Source organism: Pipistrellus hanaki (genome assembly GCF_964339955.1).
Source record: "Pipistrellus hanaki genome assembly, chromosome: 2".
NCBI classification, from domain to species: domain Eukaryota; kingdom Metazoa; phylum Chordata; class Mammalia; order Chiroptera; family Vespertilionidae; genus Pipistrellus; species Pipistrellus hanaki.
In genome coordinates this window covers 146,670,488-146,686,914 of record NC_140504.1, presented here as the reverse complement: position 1 = coordinate 146,686,914, position 16,427 = coordinate 146,670,488, and the positions used below count along the sequence as shown (strand labels likewise).

The window sequence follows — 16,427 nt, the reverse complement described above, 5'->3', positions numbered from 1 at the left end:
GATCAATGTTTCGACCTTTATGAGATAATAATGGTATTTATTTTCCTAGAGTCATAAATAAAGTTATGTGAGTTAATAAATGCAAAGCACTTAGAACTGTGCCTATTATAGAGTAAGTGGGCTATATACATACCTAATGTTTCACCTAAATAATAATACATATAGATAAGATGTTATAGAACTATTTTAGGTTCTCCTCCTCTTCTCATCAGTATTTTAACAAATATTGTAAGAGTCTTCATAGTAGATTGTCTCTTAAAAAAATTTTAATTGTGAGATTGTACTTGCCTTTTTTTTGCCTACTCTTTAAGTGCCTTTAATCTATTTGCTATGCTCTTTCAGCTTCTGCTACCTTTCTAAAAAGAAAAGTGACAAAGAAAGCAAAGCATATGGCATATTTGCATGTCAAAGAAATTTATTTACCTAGACTTCGCAAATAACCACCTCTATGAAACCAATAACCACTTGCATGGTGGCCGATAATGACATATGCCAGATGAATTATAGGCAACAATTGAAAATTTCCCATATTTTATGACTATGTACCTCTTTATCGGAGGAAAGGATGGTATATACTTTACCCCTGTCACCTCCAGTCATCAAAGATTAGTATATCTTTGCAATGAAATTTCACAAGGGAATACGGTTATAATACGAGGCCTGGCCAGTGATTAGAGCAGAACAGGTCCTACCCACCTCTCCTCCCTCCTTGCCTCCTCCTTCCCTTTCTCCTTCAATGTCCCTGCTGCTGGTCACCAACCATGTCCTGCGCCGCTCCCCGATGGTCAGCACATGTGATAGCAAGTGATCAAACTCCCCATGGAACTCTTGAGAGGACACTTTGTGTATTAACCTTTTATATATGTAGATTATAAAGATAATGTATATATGTATTTTTTGTATTATAAAATATAAAGTAAGGTAATAGCATTATAATAAAATATATAATTAAAATACAGGGTTTTTGGCAGCAAATAATGAGCTTGCGCATGGGTTTAGTGTACTGAATATGTAGGTAGTGGTTTCTCAAAGAAAAACTATGTGTATGTTGAAGAAGTGAGTTTGAACATGATGAATACATAGGATACTCAAAGAGAGATGGAAATAAAATATAATCATGAAAGAAAACCACCTCAGTACTCTATGGCAGGGAGCCATACAATCTTGGTTAATGAAATTTTTGACCGGTTAAATTATTTGAGAATATTTATGTAGAACAAAATGGAACTATTAATAGCAATTTCTATCTTGCAAATAATTTAAAATCCTAATTAAGTACATTTCTGCTCATATCTGATATAATTTAATCTTTCTTTGAATATAAGTAGTAAAGTATGACATAGGTAGTCAAGAAGAATCTTTTTTTAAAAATATTTTTTTTAATTGATTTTAGAGAGGAAGGGAGATGGAGAGATAGAAACATCAATGATGAGAAAAAGGCAATTTTGCCTCCTGCACACCCCTTACAGGGGATCAAGTACACAACCCAGGCATGTGCCCTTGACCAGAATTGAACTTGGAACCCTTCAGTCCGCAGGCTGACACTATCCAAATAGCCTAGGGCAAGAATAGTCTTAATGTTTGTTTGAAAAATCCACTTGTACAAGTCCATATTCAAGAATGCTATAGCCTTGGCCGGGTAGCTCAGAGTGTCTTCCCAATAAGCCAAGGTTGTGGCTTCGATCTCTGGTCAGGGCACAGACAAGAATCAACCAATGAATGCATAAATGAGTGGAATAACAAATTGATGACTCTCTCCCCTTCTCTCTTTCTCTCTCCCTTTTGTTCTCTCTAAAATCAATCAATCTTTAAAAAAATGCTATAGAAGGGATTCCTGAGTCAGGAGAAAGGCTGAGTGAAATTCTTCCCTGTACTCTCAATGTCTGGCTTTTCATCATATCTCCTAGAACTTTTTATTGAGAGATTGTGATTTGTAGAGGAATCTTTTGTTAACATCTTTTGGAAAGGTAATAATTTTGTAGTTATTTCATTATAGGTCCATTAAATTGTTTCTTTTTTAAAAAAATATCTTATTGATTTAAAAAATATATATTTTATTGAATTTTTACAGAGAGGTAGGGATAGGGATAGAGAGCTAGAAATGTCGATGAGAGAGAATCATCAACCAGCTGCCTCCTGCACACCCGCTACCAGGGATGTGCCGGCAAACAAGGTACATGTCCTTGACCGGAATTGAACCTGGGAACCTTTCAGTCCGCAGGCCAATGCTCTATCCACTGAGTCAAACCGGTTTCGGATATCTTATTGATTTTTTTTTTACAGAGAGGAAGGGAGAGGGATAGAGAGCCAGAAAAATCAATCAGCTGCCTCCGGTACACATCCCCCCCCCCCCGACGCTCTATCCACTGAACCAAACAGGTTTCAGCTTAAATTGTCTTAGTATAATACATCATTCAATAAAACCTTCACCATTTATATGGCAAATCGGTTTGATAAATAATTCTGTAACAAAGCAAATTACTCTGAACACAACTATTAATAAACTATTAGCATATAAAAATAGATATATTTTAACGATTTGTTCAGAATAATTTATTTTTCAAGAAATTTGGTACCTTAATAAAATGTATTACTTCTTACTTGACAGAGAACATAGAGAAGTGGGATGGTGTCAGAACAGGGCCTTAGCCAGCCCAGTTCCTAGTATGAACCAAGATACAACAGACTTCCCTTAGGCTGGGTGAGGTACATGCTACTTCCAGGCTCTTTCACTGGTGTTAAAAATCAAATTAAAATAATAAACAATATGAATTTTTACTTTATAACTTTTCCCATTGCTTATATTTCTTTTTCCGGAGATCTCAGACACTGCATTCTTAAATTATCTTTCTTCTTTCCATTTCTCAGTTTTTGTACATTAGCCTGCCCTTCAAACTAACAATGATATTTCTTATGAGTAATGGCCAAATTGAGCTCCCTCCTTTTGAATGAGGGACTTCCCTACCTGGATTTGGTCAAAATATAAACAATTATGATTTCCAGAATTTTTTCCCCTTTCTAAACTAGCCATGTAAAAGCCGATACCTTTCATCACACTTTATTGTGTCAGTTATATTTTATTGTGTCAGTTATATTTTTGCCATATATTTTTATTATAAATACAGTTATGGTACTTGATTGATAATGATTTTCTTTTACTGGGGCAGAGACAGAGAATGGAGAAATGTTTCTGTATCTCAGTTTAAATAGATAATTTTATTAATAACTGATGCTTATGTAAGCTCACTGTCAGGTCATGAGTTTCGTCAATTATTCAAAATCCAATATTACAAAGGTGACTTTATTTTAGTCCCTAGAGATTGATATTTATATCAAAATGCAAAAAACAATATAAGGTTTAATCTGCATTTAAAGGGATATAGTTGGCTAATTTGAACCAAAAATATTTCAAAAATTACAAATTAAACATTTATCATAAGTCATAACTAAATTATTTTTCCATTGTATGTTTAAAAGCAAAAAAAGAAAAAAAGAAATGTAATGTAATGATATGAAATTCTCATTCAATAGATTGAGGACATAAACAATACGGGAACTGAATCAGCATCAGAGGTAAATGGACATTTACTTTAATGAAACATTCACCTAAAACTATCTGATTCACAAATAATCTTTTAATTAAAAATTAAGTTTTTATCCTTTTTATTATAAATACAGCAACAATTAAAAGGTCAAAAATATTTTGCAAAGCAAGTCATATTTTTGTACTTTTGAACATTATACCTTAGTGTTTTTAAAGAAAAGTATGTTTTGCTTTCATGGTTAGAAATAGTCTCAGTTTGAGGTAACTCTGGCAAGACTATGTATTTTTTTAACTATCACAAATAGCTGAGATTATTGAAAGGTTACAGTTTAAAAAGACAGTTTTCTTTTCATCATTTGTCTTCTTTCCTCAGAGTTCCTGATAGTTTATTTGGTTATCATATATTAGTAGAGAGTATAGTATTATCTATTACCATAAAGAAAAATTTAACAGCCACAGAAAATTTAGTTACCCTTTTCTAACAGAAAGTTAAAAATCATTTTGATGGTGTGCCTAAAACTACAGCCAAATAAATTGGAAGCAACAATAGATTATGTAATAGAACTAAAATACATTAAAAAAAAATTTAAGTTTCAAGAAGATCAAATGCCAAAGGGTTTTGTTTCTAGTACAAAAATGTTTTATAAATCATTTGGAAATCCTCTTTCTTTTTACCTACTAAATATTTGCTTTACTAAGTATTTAAAAACTTTCATGGAGAGCCCAGCCAGTGTGGCTCACTGGTTGAGTGTTGACCTGTGAACCAGGAGGTCACACTTCAATTCCAGGTTGGGGTATGTTCTGTTTGTGGGCTCGATCCCCAGGAGGGGTGTGCAGAAGGCACCTGATCAACGATTCTCTCATTGATGTCTCTCTCTCTCTGAAATCAATAAAAAATATTTTAAAAAGATATAAATTAAAAACTTGCATAGAGAGAAAAATGGAGAAATTTTGTGTGTTTAAACTGAATCCTTCCACCATCAAATTGATTTACAGTGTACACATGTGCATACTACCTTTTGTGGGATTAGTGCATGAATAGCTAAATTCAAATAATGTCATATATTAATAGTTTTATCTGAACAGCTGTATTAACACCATCTTCTAGGGAAGAAGATAATCCTTGAGCCTAATCAGCAATAGATTTGCATTACATTAACACATAATGTACAATGACTTTGGAGATAGAAATATTTAATAAAAATATGTAAAACATATATAAATTTTTGTTCTTCATAACACTGATGACAACGTAATGAAATTCACCAATGATGGAGGTAATGTCCCATGAAACCTTAGTTTTGATTAGGAAGAAATATGCTAATTATCTATTTTATAAATTAGGAAGGAGATGACTCACTACTTATAACAGTGGTACCTGTGAAATCACACAAAACATCTGGAAAAATAAAGAGTTTTGAGGATCTAGAAAAGGAAAGAGAAGAAAAAGAAAGGATCAAGTCTGAAGAAGATAAAAGAATAAGATATGAAGAACAACGACGGTCTCTCAAGGAAGCAAAGTGCCTTTCACTGGTCATGGTAATTCTTTTGTTTGGTTGGTTTTTCCTTAAGGAGCAAGTCAAAGCAGTAGAGTTGGTTAGCAGCATTTCCCTTATGATTAAAAGATGGGTTTTTATGTTTAATTAGGATGATGAACTGGATGATGAGGCAAAAAAAGAATCAACTACTCCTGGAAAATTGAAACTAACTTTTGAAGAATTAGAAAGACAAAGACAAGAAAATCGAAGGAAGCAAGCTGAAGAAGAAGCAAGACAACGTTTAGAAGAAGAGAAGCGTGCTTTTGAAGAAGCAAGGCAGCAAATGGTAAAACAATCTTATTTACATACACACACACACACACACATATACACACACACACACACACACATATATACACACACACATATACACACACATATATGCTATATATATACTATATATATCTACATATCCTATCTAATAAAAGAGTAATATGCAAATTGATCATCACTCCAAGACACAAGATGGCTGGCCCCATGTGGTCAAAAATGACTGCCCCCATATGGACACAAGATGGCTGCCACAAGATGGCCTGCAGGGGAGTGCAGTTGTGGGCAATTTGGGGTGACCAGTCCAGCAGAGGAGGGCAGTTGGGACCAGGCCTGCAGGGGAGGGCAGTTGGGGGGAACAGGCCTGAAGGGGAGGGTGGGGACTGAGGTGGGGTGGGGACTGAGGCCCTCAGGGGAAGGCAATTGGGGGGAACAGGCCTGCAGGGGACGACAGTTTTGGGGGGCAGGCTTGCAGAGAAAGCCAGTTAGGGATAACCAGGCCAGCAGGCAAATAAATTGGGAAAATTGACTTGCTTGATAAGTCAAGCAGGGGAGGGCAGTTAGGGATAACCAGGTCAGCATGGGAGGGCAGTTGGGGGTGACAGGGCCTGCAGGGGAGGACAGTTAGGGGCAATTGAGCCAGCTAGGGAGCAGTTTGGCGTTGATCAGGCTGGCAGGGGAGTGAGTGGTTAGGAGGTGATGAGGCTGGCAGGAAGAAGTGGTTAGGGGCAATCAAGCAGAGACAAGTGAGCAGTTTGGAGCCAGCAGTCCTGGATTGGGAGAGGGATGTATCCAACCGCCCGTTTAGACCTGATCGGGATAGGCCTAAACGGGTGGTTGGACATCCCTCTAGGGATCCCAGATTGGAAAGGGTGCAGGCTGGGCTGAGGGACAACACTCCCTCCCCTCCCCCCGCATGCATAAGTATACACACACACACACACACACATAGTGTAATCATTAAGAACATGAGTCTTGGAGCCAGACTGCCTGGGTTCAGATATCTCCCATTGAAGTGGGAGATATAATATGGGCATTATTTAACCTATCTTAGTTTCCTCATTTATAAAATAGTGAAAATAATTGTGCCTACTTAATTGTTAAAAGAATTAATACCAAAAGCAGTTATAATACTGTCTAGTATATAATAAATGCTTTAAAGATATTAACTTATTATTATATTAATAGATTTATCAATGAAAAATAAAACTGAAATAAGAAAACACCAATTCCAGATTGCATAAGAATTTAAAAGTAGAACTCTAGCCGAAACCGGTTTGGCTCAGTGGTTAGAGCATCGGCCTGTGGACTGGAAGGTCCCGGGTTCGATTTCGGTCAAGAGCATGTACCTTGGTTGCGGGCACATCCCTAAGTAGGGCATGTGCAGGAGGCAGCTGATCGATGATTCTCTCTCATTGATGTTTCTGACTCTCTATCCCTCTCTCTTCCTCTCTGTAAAAAATCAATAAAATATATTTAAAAATAAAATAAAATAAAATAAAAATAGAACTCTACAATTTTTTAAAGCTTTCATAATTTCTTGATCATCTTTAATTAATGATGTTCTAAGGACTATACCTCCAAAATTTTAATTTTCTAGACATTTAAAAAAATATTATGGATTTTGGATAATCATAGTTGCATAATATCTCTGTATTTTAGGTATCATTAGTTGTTAGTTTAGTGAACTGAAATAGAAATATCAGTTTGTTAAAAACAAATTTTAATTGATTTAATGTTAAACTAGAATGTTAATTATAAAATAAAATTTGACTTTTACATAAATATTTTTTAATGAGAAATTTATTTTATTTCCAAAGAGACTCTGTGTAGGTATATTTGAACCTCAGTTTAACTACACACACACACACACACACACACACACACACACACACAGAGTCATGCTATGTTTGTTCTGGAAAATTTAATGTTTAATAACTCTTAAATGACCCCTTAGATTTTTTTTTAAATGCTTCATCTGACCTATTTGAAAATTGACTTGCTTGATAAGTTTTATTTAACTTGAGTATATATTTATTTGGAATTTGTCCAAATTTGAATATTTTGTTATATAAATATTATAAAACAAGGGGATTTAGGTCAAGTATATTTAAAGCAAAGAAATGTTCCTGTTGAGGTGGCTGATTCTGTGCCCTTTGATTGATAACTCATTCCTGTCTTCGATGAATGAGAGTTGTTTCTTGGCTAGGTAAATGAAGAGGAGGAAAACAAAGACACAGAAAACATTTTTAAAGGGTTCCGCCCTGGGAAACTCAAACTCAGTTTTGAAGAGCTGGAAAGACAAAGGAGAGAAGAGGAAAAAAGGAAAGCAGAAGAAGAAGCCAGAAGGAGAATAGAGGAGGAAAAGAAGGCATTTGCTGAAGCACGGAGAAGCATGGTAAGACAGAATATAGCTGGAGAAAGCCATTAGGATTCACTCAGGTTTTTAATTATGTTAAGAGAAACTATTAAGAGAAACTATTAAATTTTGGGGAATACACTGTTGTTTCTGAGATTTGTGCCAAGAGTAGGGATGGCAAATAGTTTTTATGTCTCCTGTGATGTAATACCTGTCAGTTACAGGCATTTGCTTCCATGTGGTGTTGAGAAGGTTCTGACTGAATTGCTTTGACTGGCATCGAGGGTTGAATATGGTTTTTCTTCTCTGGGAGAGCATGTTTTCTAGGGCTAAGTATCTGAAAAGGGTATTTCTCATCCCCACCTTTCCTTCCCTTCTCTACACTCTCCTTTCCTTCCCACATTTCCTCCTTCTTTCTCTCTTCAATTTCCACCACATCCAGTACATTTAATTTCCATGACATCCGAAGCTATTTAATCACAAGTGTTTAACTCCAAAATGCTCACCATTGCTAGATATTGCTACCAACCTTAACTCTCACAGAGTTATACTTCGCATACCATTTTAATGATTGTGAAATCTACAGTTACCTGACAAACTTTCTTTTCAAGAAAGTTGACGTGTGAACACAGCATCTCCTCCTGGAAACACTTCCATTGGCTTCGGTGGCCTGGCTTTCTTCCTGTGTCTGGGGGAGCTTCAGACACATATATCCAAGTGTTGATTTACCCAACTAGATACTCACACAGAAGCTTTGGAGCCTTACACACCTCCACCTTCTCACTCATGCCTCACATCCAATCACTCTGTCTCATTTATCCTACCTCTTGAATTATTCTAAAAATCTATCGTTTTTCTCACATTTCCCACCCCCACCACGATAATCCAGGTCATTGCTTTCCCTTGCCTTGGGCCAACTCTTAGTTTTTCTTGCCCTTAATCGGTTCTTCCCTGAAAAGCCAGCAGTGGTCTTTCTTAAAAAAAAAAAAAAGTAGCAGAAACCGGTTTGGCTCAGTGGTAGAGTGTCGGTCTGCGGACTGAAGGGGTCCCAGGTTCGATTCTGGTCAAGGGCATGTACATTGGTTGCGGGCACATCCCTGGTAAGGGGTGTGCAGGAGGAAGCTGGTCAATGTTTCTCTCTCATCGACGTTTCTATCTCTCTATCCCTCTCTCCTCCTCTCTGTAAAAAATCAATAAAATATATATATATTTTTTAAAAAAAGTAAATTTGACGTTAAAAAATTCACTTCCTGTAAGCAAAAACCAAAAACTTTTAAAACAATTTTGTAAAATAATCTTGCCCTACTATATTTCTCTGGTTTCATTTCTTGATTCTTCTTTGATTTGCCAGACATGCCAAATTTCTTCCCAGTTCTTCAAAAAGCTATGCTCTCATGAATGCTGTGTGAAACATGTCCCTCGGTCCTTTCCCGTGCTCTATTTCCTAGTCATATGTTCCATTTTTCTCTGGGAAGCCTTTCCTAATAACACATGCTCCAGAGGTCTCCCCTTCATGCATTCTCATAACCGTTAGGACTCCCTCAGCATAACACTAATGTTGTATTGTTGCTGCTTATGGTTGTCTTTCTCACACAGTGAGGCGGAGACCTTTCATCAAGCATGTGGAACAACGTATTCTAGCATAAAAAACTTCTTGTTCATGTTTGTGGAATAAGTGAGATTAAAGCTGTTTTATGCGCATTGTGAGGTAATCCTTGCTTCACAAATGGTTTCTACACAAAAGCCTTGCAAACACTGTGAAACCACTTATTTTTTGTGGAATAATTCAGAAGTGGTAAATGAGAAGTAGCTGTGAAGACCAGGAAAGTCAATCCTGGGGGCAGATTTTAGGCCCAGTGATTCACTAGTGAAAAAGTGCAGGGAAGGAAAACTGTATTAAACAAAAAATCTAGTTTCCTAGAGACATTTATGTAATCAGAAAAGGGAAAGTTTCCCCTTCATTTATATTATTTTCTTATTCAGAGCCAAGTATCATAATTTCATAGTATAGATCAGCTAATTCATATATCACTAATTTTTTTTTTTTTGCAACCTTTGGATGGTAATACCATATAAACATGGTTTATTAGTTGAATTGGTTCTTTGGTAAAGCCTGTCATATATAAATCTTAGAACAAATATTGCCCTTTGCCTCTTTCTTTTCCCTACATCTATTTCATGCCAGAGGTTTATGTATATACTTTCAGAAGATAGAAAAAGAGAAGTAGGTAATTGCTTTTCATGGTAAAGTATATTCCAAGTCAATGATTTTAAAGCAAAGTTTCTAATTGCAATTTAGAGACTGCCTATATACAGGGAATAATGTAATAATACAGTTGCCATTTTGTTATTACAATGGTGTCAAGCACAACTAAGAGTTTCCATACTTTATTTAGTTCTCATGACAATGCCATGAAAGTTATTGCAGGTAAGGAAACTCAGACTTTGGCTAGATAACTTGCCCAAAGCCACATTTAAATGGCTGTTAGAATAGATAGCAGTATGGTGATTACAAGAGGGATAGGGGAGCAGAGGGAGGCAGGAGACAGTAAAGGGGAGATAAACGATGATGGAAGAAAACTTGACTGGGGGTGCTGATGTATTATAGATTCATACCCCTGAAACCCGTGTAATTTTATTAACCAAAGTCACCCCATAAATTCAATTCCTGGGGGGAAAAATGGCAGTCAAGACATGGAATTCATGAAAGTACTAAAAAAAACCTCTAAATCATTATTTATAATTTTATTATATAAAGATCTTGAATCCTACCTTTACCACTTATTTGTATTAACTTTGAACAAGTTACTTTTCAGTGCCTCAGTTTCTATAAAGTGGGGATATTAATAATTCCTAGTTTGTAGGGTTACAGGATAAAATAATTCAATACATGTAAAGTGCTTTACATTGTACCTGGCAGTTATATTAACTATTATTATTTATTTTTTAATTAGCCTGACCATAAGTAAATCAGTACAGCCCAGCCAGTGTGACTCAGTGGTTGAGTGTCAACCTATGAACCAGGAGGTCATTGTTCAATTCCCGATCAGGGCACAGGGTCAGCTTGTGGGCTTGATCTCTACTATAGGGTGTACAGGAGGTAGCCGATTGATGTTTCTCTCTCATCACTGATGTTTCTATGCTCTCTCCTTCTCTAAAATCAATAATAAATCAATAAATCAGTATAGTAAAATCATAGCATTGAATAATTTCTGCCTGATTATGAAGGGATCCTGAGGGATTATCTAATTCATTCAGACAAAACCGTGATTAAACTGAAATGCTCTATTTTTATTCCACAGATTTATTTTAATCCAACTAAAAATGTTTAATATTAGGGGATCTTAATGTCTAATTCCAATAACTGATAGTATAAAATCAAAGTATTTCATCATGTTCACTGGAATGGAGAATAGATGGTCACTATTTCCTCTGTAATCACGAAATACCTTAGTTTACATTTTCCAATAATTCCTCCCATTTCATGTTTTGTATTTTTGAAGGTAATTTAGGTCTCCTGGTTTTCAGTTCAATGTTCAACCTTTGTATTTCAGTAACCAAAGTTTCTACAAGAAATATTCCCTTTTTAGTAAGCATAATTCCGATAAGAGTAATAAAAGAACTATTTTATATAGGTAATAGATGATGACTCTCCGGAGATGTATAAAACAATCTCTCAAGAATCTCTTACACCGGGAAAACTGGAATTTAATTTTGAAGAATTATTAAAACAAAAAATGGAAGAAGAAAAACGACGAACAGAGGAAGAACGGAAGCATAAGCTAGAAATGGAAAAACAGGAATTTGAACAACTGAGACAAGAAATGGGAGAGGTAAGGTTTGAAAAATACTCATTTGTATTCCACAAATATTAATCTAAGTATTTTACATATATTTCCTTGTAATAACTTCGTTAATATTTATTATTCATATAAAGGACATGCAACATACTCCAATGAGACCCTTGATACAAGTTTTCACAGTTATGTGCACTTTCTAGCTCACATAACTCAGCATCTTTCTTGGTAGTTTAAAAAATATAGAAGATTGCAAGTGACTGAGATATTACTACAATACCTTAAATATATATTTCCATAGACCTCATGATTATATTTGGTTATGTCATGATTGAGAGCTATTGGGAGTACTTAATATACCCATTTATACTTGTTCATATCTTTGAAATTGGTAAACTAAAAGAGTGCCATGGATACTAATAGGAACATCAGTTTGGCAAGTGTTTGAGTCACTTTATTTTACTAAAGATAAAACTTGGATGCTGTCACATTTTAGTGTGACTCCTCTGTTGAAATGAAGTACACACACACATACACACACACACACACACACACAAACACAGTATAGGGCCGTTTGCATGGGCATGCTGCTTGTGCCCTCATAGGACCCCATGTTCAGAAGGGTCATGTTTAGTGATTTAATTCTCTTAGGTTGCCGTCTTGAAATGTTTAATGATATACTTGAATCTGTGTTGTGAAAGCCAATTGGACAATAGAATTGAGTCTTAGAGCCTTGGCTCACCCACATATCCTGCCTGCCTATGGTGGGTTCTCAGCAGCCCTCTTCCCACCTACTGATGCCCTCAAGGCCCTACTTAACCTTCTCCTTTTTGCCCTTGGACACTGCAGCTCTCCATCTGAATGGATAGCCAATTGCATGGGCAGAGAGGGAAGGGTGAGGGAGGGGGTCAGCATTCCAAGTCGCCCTCTGTCACGGATGGGGAGGGGCTGACAGTAAATGAGCAGAGTTGGGGAACAGCACCCAGCCCAACTTAGGGCAAGGTGCCAGTGGCTATCGCAGCCTTGGACTAGCAGTGACATGGCATGATTGGCAGGTGACTTGCTGGGAGCCCCTTGCCAATTCCTCCTAACCTAGGAACTGAGGGGTTCCTATGCGGTGGTTGCAATCTCTTAGAAATTCCCTCTTTGTCATGGGTTAGGCGTAGGGGTGTCGAACTCAATCAGAGAAGGGGCCAAAATCTAAAATCCAGCCTAAATCGCGGGCCGAATGGTTTAATGAACAGTCATAAACTGACAATGTCATAAACTGACAGCGGAGTGCAGTGATGACAGCGCGGTGCGGGCCACATTGCAAGGCCTGGCGGGCTGGATTTGGCCCGCGGGCCTTGTGTTTGACACATTAGGGCATTGGGCCTGTGAGTATATTTACTCCCTTGCCCTCACTAACCAAGACTAGTGTATAAACATCCTATCTACTAAAGAGGGAATATGCTAATTGACCATCACTCTGTTACAAAGATGGCTGCACCTACAGCTGAGGCCAAGTTCCCTTAAGGAACCTTAAGCAATCAGCAGGGACCTGAGGCTATGCCCTCCCCTGGCTCCTAGGGGCTTGACAGGGGACCTCAAAAGTGTGCTTCCCGTCCTGGTGCTAGGCTAGGAGACATCGGCTGGGGAACTTCAGGCCGTGCCCCCGGCCCGGCAGTATTTGATAGGGGACCTCAGGCTGCGCCCCCCACCCTGGCACCAGGCCAGAGGACCTCAGACTGCACCCCTTGCCCAGCAGGGCTTGAGAGGGGACCTCAGGGTGCACCCCCCAGTGCTGGGCTAGGGGACCTCAGGTCATGCCCCCCACCCCGGTCTGGGCTGGGAGACTTCAGGCCATGCCCCCTATCCTGGCCCTGGAGCCAGGGGACCTGAGGCTATGCCCCCTGCCCAGCAGGGCTTCACAAGATGGGACTGGCCAGGTCTGGATCTAGCCCAATGTGGGGGAGGGCGGCCAGATCTGAGTCTCATGCGATTTTGAGGTGCATGTGGGTGGGCAGGGACTTGACTCTGGGTCCATGGTGAGCCCCAGACTGACTGGAGGAAGCTTTTCATATACATTTTACTAATTTTCTTTAATCTGACACTTCAATTATAAAGGAAAATAGCAATATTAATATATTTCTTCTAGTTAATTCCCTTTTAATGTGCATGAATTTTGTGCACTGGGTCACTGGTATAGTTAATAAAATTAGTATGCTATAGGCAAATACTCTAAGATCTAGCCTAAATTATAGCATTTATTTGGAAAAGGAAGATGAAAATGAATATCATAAATTTGTTAGTTTCTAGTTTTTTATTTTTTGTGTTTTTTTTAGTATTTTATTGATTTTTTTACAGAGAGGGAGGGAGGGAGAGAGCTAGAAACGTTGATGAGAGAGAAACATCGACTAGCTGCCTCTTGCACACCCCCTACCAGGGATGTGCCCGCAACCAAGGTATATGCTCTTGACCGGAATCGAACCCTGGACCTTTCAGTCCTCAGACCGAGGCGCTACCACTGAGCCAAACCGGTTTCGGCAGTTTCTAGTATTTTAAGTAGTCTGTTTTCACTCCTAGATGAAAAAATAGAGGTAGTGTAATAAAGACATGTTTTTTCCCCCTTGAATGAGCCATTAAGTTTCATGTTACATCCACTGTGACTACCCCCCCTGCCCCATTCCTACTTTTTTTGCCCCCTGAGTCTAAAACTATAGGTCTTCTCCAGGAAAAGTTTACCAGGATTAACAGCAATATTTTACCATTCCATTTAGTCAGATTAGGTTTTAGTGTAAGAAGTACACAAAGAACTACAGTGTTTCCCCGAAAATAAGACATCCTCCGAAAATAAGACCTACTTACAGGTTTCCTTCTGAGCGAAATAAAAGGCATCCCCCCCAAAGGAAGCCCCCCCCCCCCCAGGCTAAACATGAGAGATTTGGTCCACTGATTCTGAAAGAAATGGAGTCACAAGAAATTCACCAGGAAATTCAGGAATTGGATTATTATGATGATGTTCCACATGACATGATTGTCATTGAATAAATGAGTAAATTCTTGATACTGTAGGATTCAGTTTGTCTCATTTGTGTTGACAACTACCGTACTACCGTACTGTCTACAGGTAATAAATTTCCTTTATTTTCATTTAACAATAAATGTGTACCGTATCCTTCTTCATGGAAAAATAAGACATCCCCTGAAAATAAGACCTAGCGCATCTTTGGGAGCAAAAATTAATATAGGACACTGTCTTATTTTCGGGGAAACAGGATAGTAATCATAATAGACAGGTAAGGACTGGGGTGGGGTGGAAGCAATGGGTGACATCTGTACCGTGTTTTCCCGAAAATAAGACCTAGCGTGTGGAAAGATAAGACATCCCCTGAAAATAAGACCTAGCGCAACTTTGGGAGAAAAAATTAATGAGACTGTCTTATTTTCGGGGAAACAGGGTACTACTCTCAACAATACATTTTAGAAAAGAACTAGTGATCGTAAATTATGAAAAGCCAAGGGGAAGGAATGTGAATAAAAAGTTTTCAAAATAAAATGGTATAAAAAGTTAGTTCCTGTTGAAACTGGTTTGGCTCAGTGGATAGAGAATCAGCCTGAGGACTGAAAGGTCCCAGGTTCGATTCCAGTCAAGGGCATGTACCTTGGTTGCGGGCAAATCCCCAGCAGGGGGTGTGCAAGAGGCAGCTGATCAATGATTCTCTCTCATCGATGTTTTTCTCTATCCCTCTGTAAAAAAAATCAATAAAATATATTTTAAAAAAAATTAGTTCCTGCCCTGGCTGGTCGCGGCTCAGTTGGTTTATGTTGTCCAGTACATCAAGGGTTCAATTTCTGGTAAGGGCACACACTTAGGTTGCAGGTTCACTCCCCAGTTGGGAGACATTCGGGAGACAACAGATCAGTTTCTCTATCACATCTTTGTTTTTCTCCCTGCCTCTCTAAAAATCAATAAAACCATATTCGTGGGTGGGGATTAAAGAAAGAAGAGTGAAATGAAAAGAGACACTTTCTACAATTCCTAGTAAAAGTTAATTTAAAAAAAAAATTATTTTTATTTACTTATTTGATTTTCCACAAAGAGGAAGGGAGAGGGATAGAGCTAGAAACATCAATGAATCATCGACCAGCTGCCTCCTGCACACACCCCCACCGGAGATGTGCCCGCAGCCAATGTACATGCCCTTGACCAGAATCAAACCTGGGACCTTTCAGTCCGCAGACCGACTCTCCATCCACTGAGCAAAACTGGTTTCGGCAAGTTAATTTTTGATATACATATTTTAGCAGGTTGTATTTAGGTATTGTGTTCAGAGGTTATTTAACCTTTATTTTTGGTTTAAAATAGGAAACGGTGAACACTTTTTTGGGTGTTTATAATACAAACTAATTTTCTAGTGTTTAATGTTCTTTTTTTTTAAGCAAGAGGAAGAAAATGAAACCTTTGGATTGAGCAGGGAATATGAAGAATTAATCAAATTGAAAAGGAGTGGTTCTATTCAAGCTAAAAATCTAAAAAGCAAGTTTGAAAAAATTGGACAGTTGTCTGAAAAAGAAATACAGAAAAAGATAGAAGAAGAACGAGCAAGAAGGAGAGCCATTGACCTTGAAATTAAAGAGCGAGAAGCAGAACACTTCCATGAGGTAAACTATTTTATATTTAATATTGTTATGATACCGTAATGATGATTCAGCAGAAGTAACACTAGCTTTGAAATAAGTTTTGAAAACTAAATAGCAAAAAAAAAAAAAAAAAAAAAAAAATCAAGATGTTAAGACTTTGGAATTATTTTCCCATTCTAGCATTGTTTCAGAGTTTTATTAGAATTAAAGCCAATAGTGAACATCAAATGTTTAACCCTAGCAAAACAAAACAAAAAATCCAACAAACAAAAAATTATTTATGGGCATAAGTTTTA

At 37.5% G+C, this 16,427-nt stretch overlaps 1 protein-coding gene across 6 annotated transcripts in view; it reads left to right on the top strand.

The window, feature by feature from the left end:
* The window catches only part of NEXN (nexilin F-actin binding protein), a 42,516-nt gene that overhangs the window by 21,742 nt on the left and 4,347 nt on the right, over positions 1–16,427 (top strand). For 4 of the 6 annotated variants that reach the window (XM_084872144.1, XM_084872143.1, XM_084872146.1 and 1 more), the window contains 6 exons: positions 3,532–3,573; positions 4,889–5,083; positions 5,192–5,368; positions 7,562–7,750; positions 11,347–11,544; positions 15,931–16,152. In XM_084872144.1, coding sequence (XP_084728270.1) covers positions 3,532–3,573; positions 4,889–5,083; positions 5,192–5,368; positions 7,562–7,750; positions 11,347–11,544; positions 15,931–16,152 — 1,023 coding nt within the window. The remainder of the gene's footprint in view (positions 1–3,531; positions 3,574–4,888; positions 5,084–5,191; positions 5,369–7,561; positions 7,751–11,346; positions 11,545–15,930; positions 16,153–16,427) is intronic. The other 2 variants (XM_084872145.1, XM_084872148.1) reach the window with 1 other exon arrangement.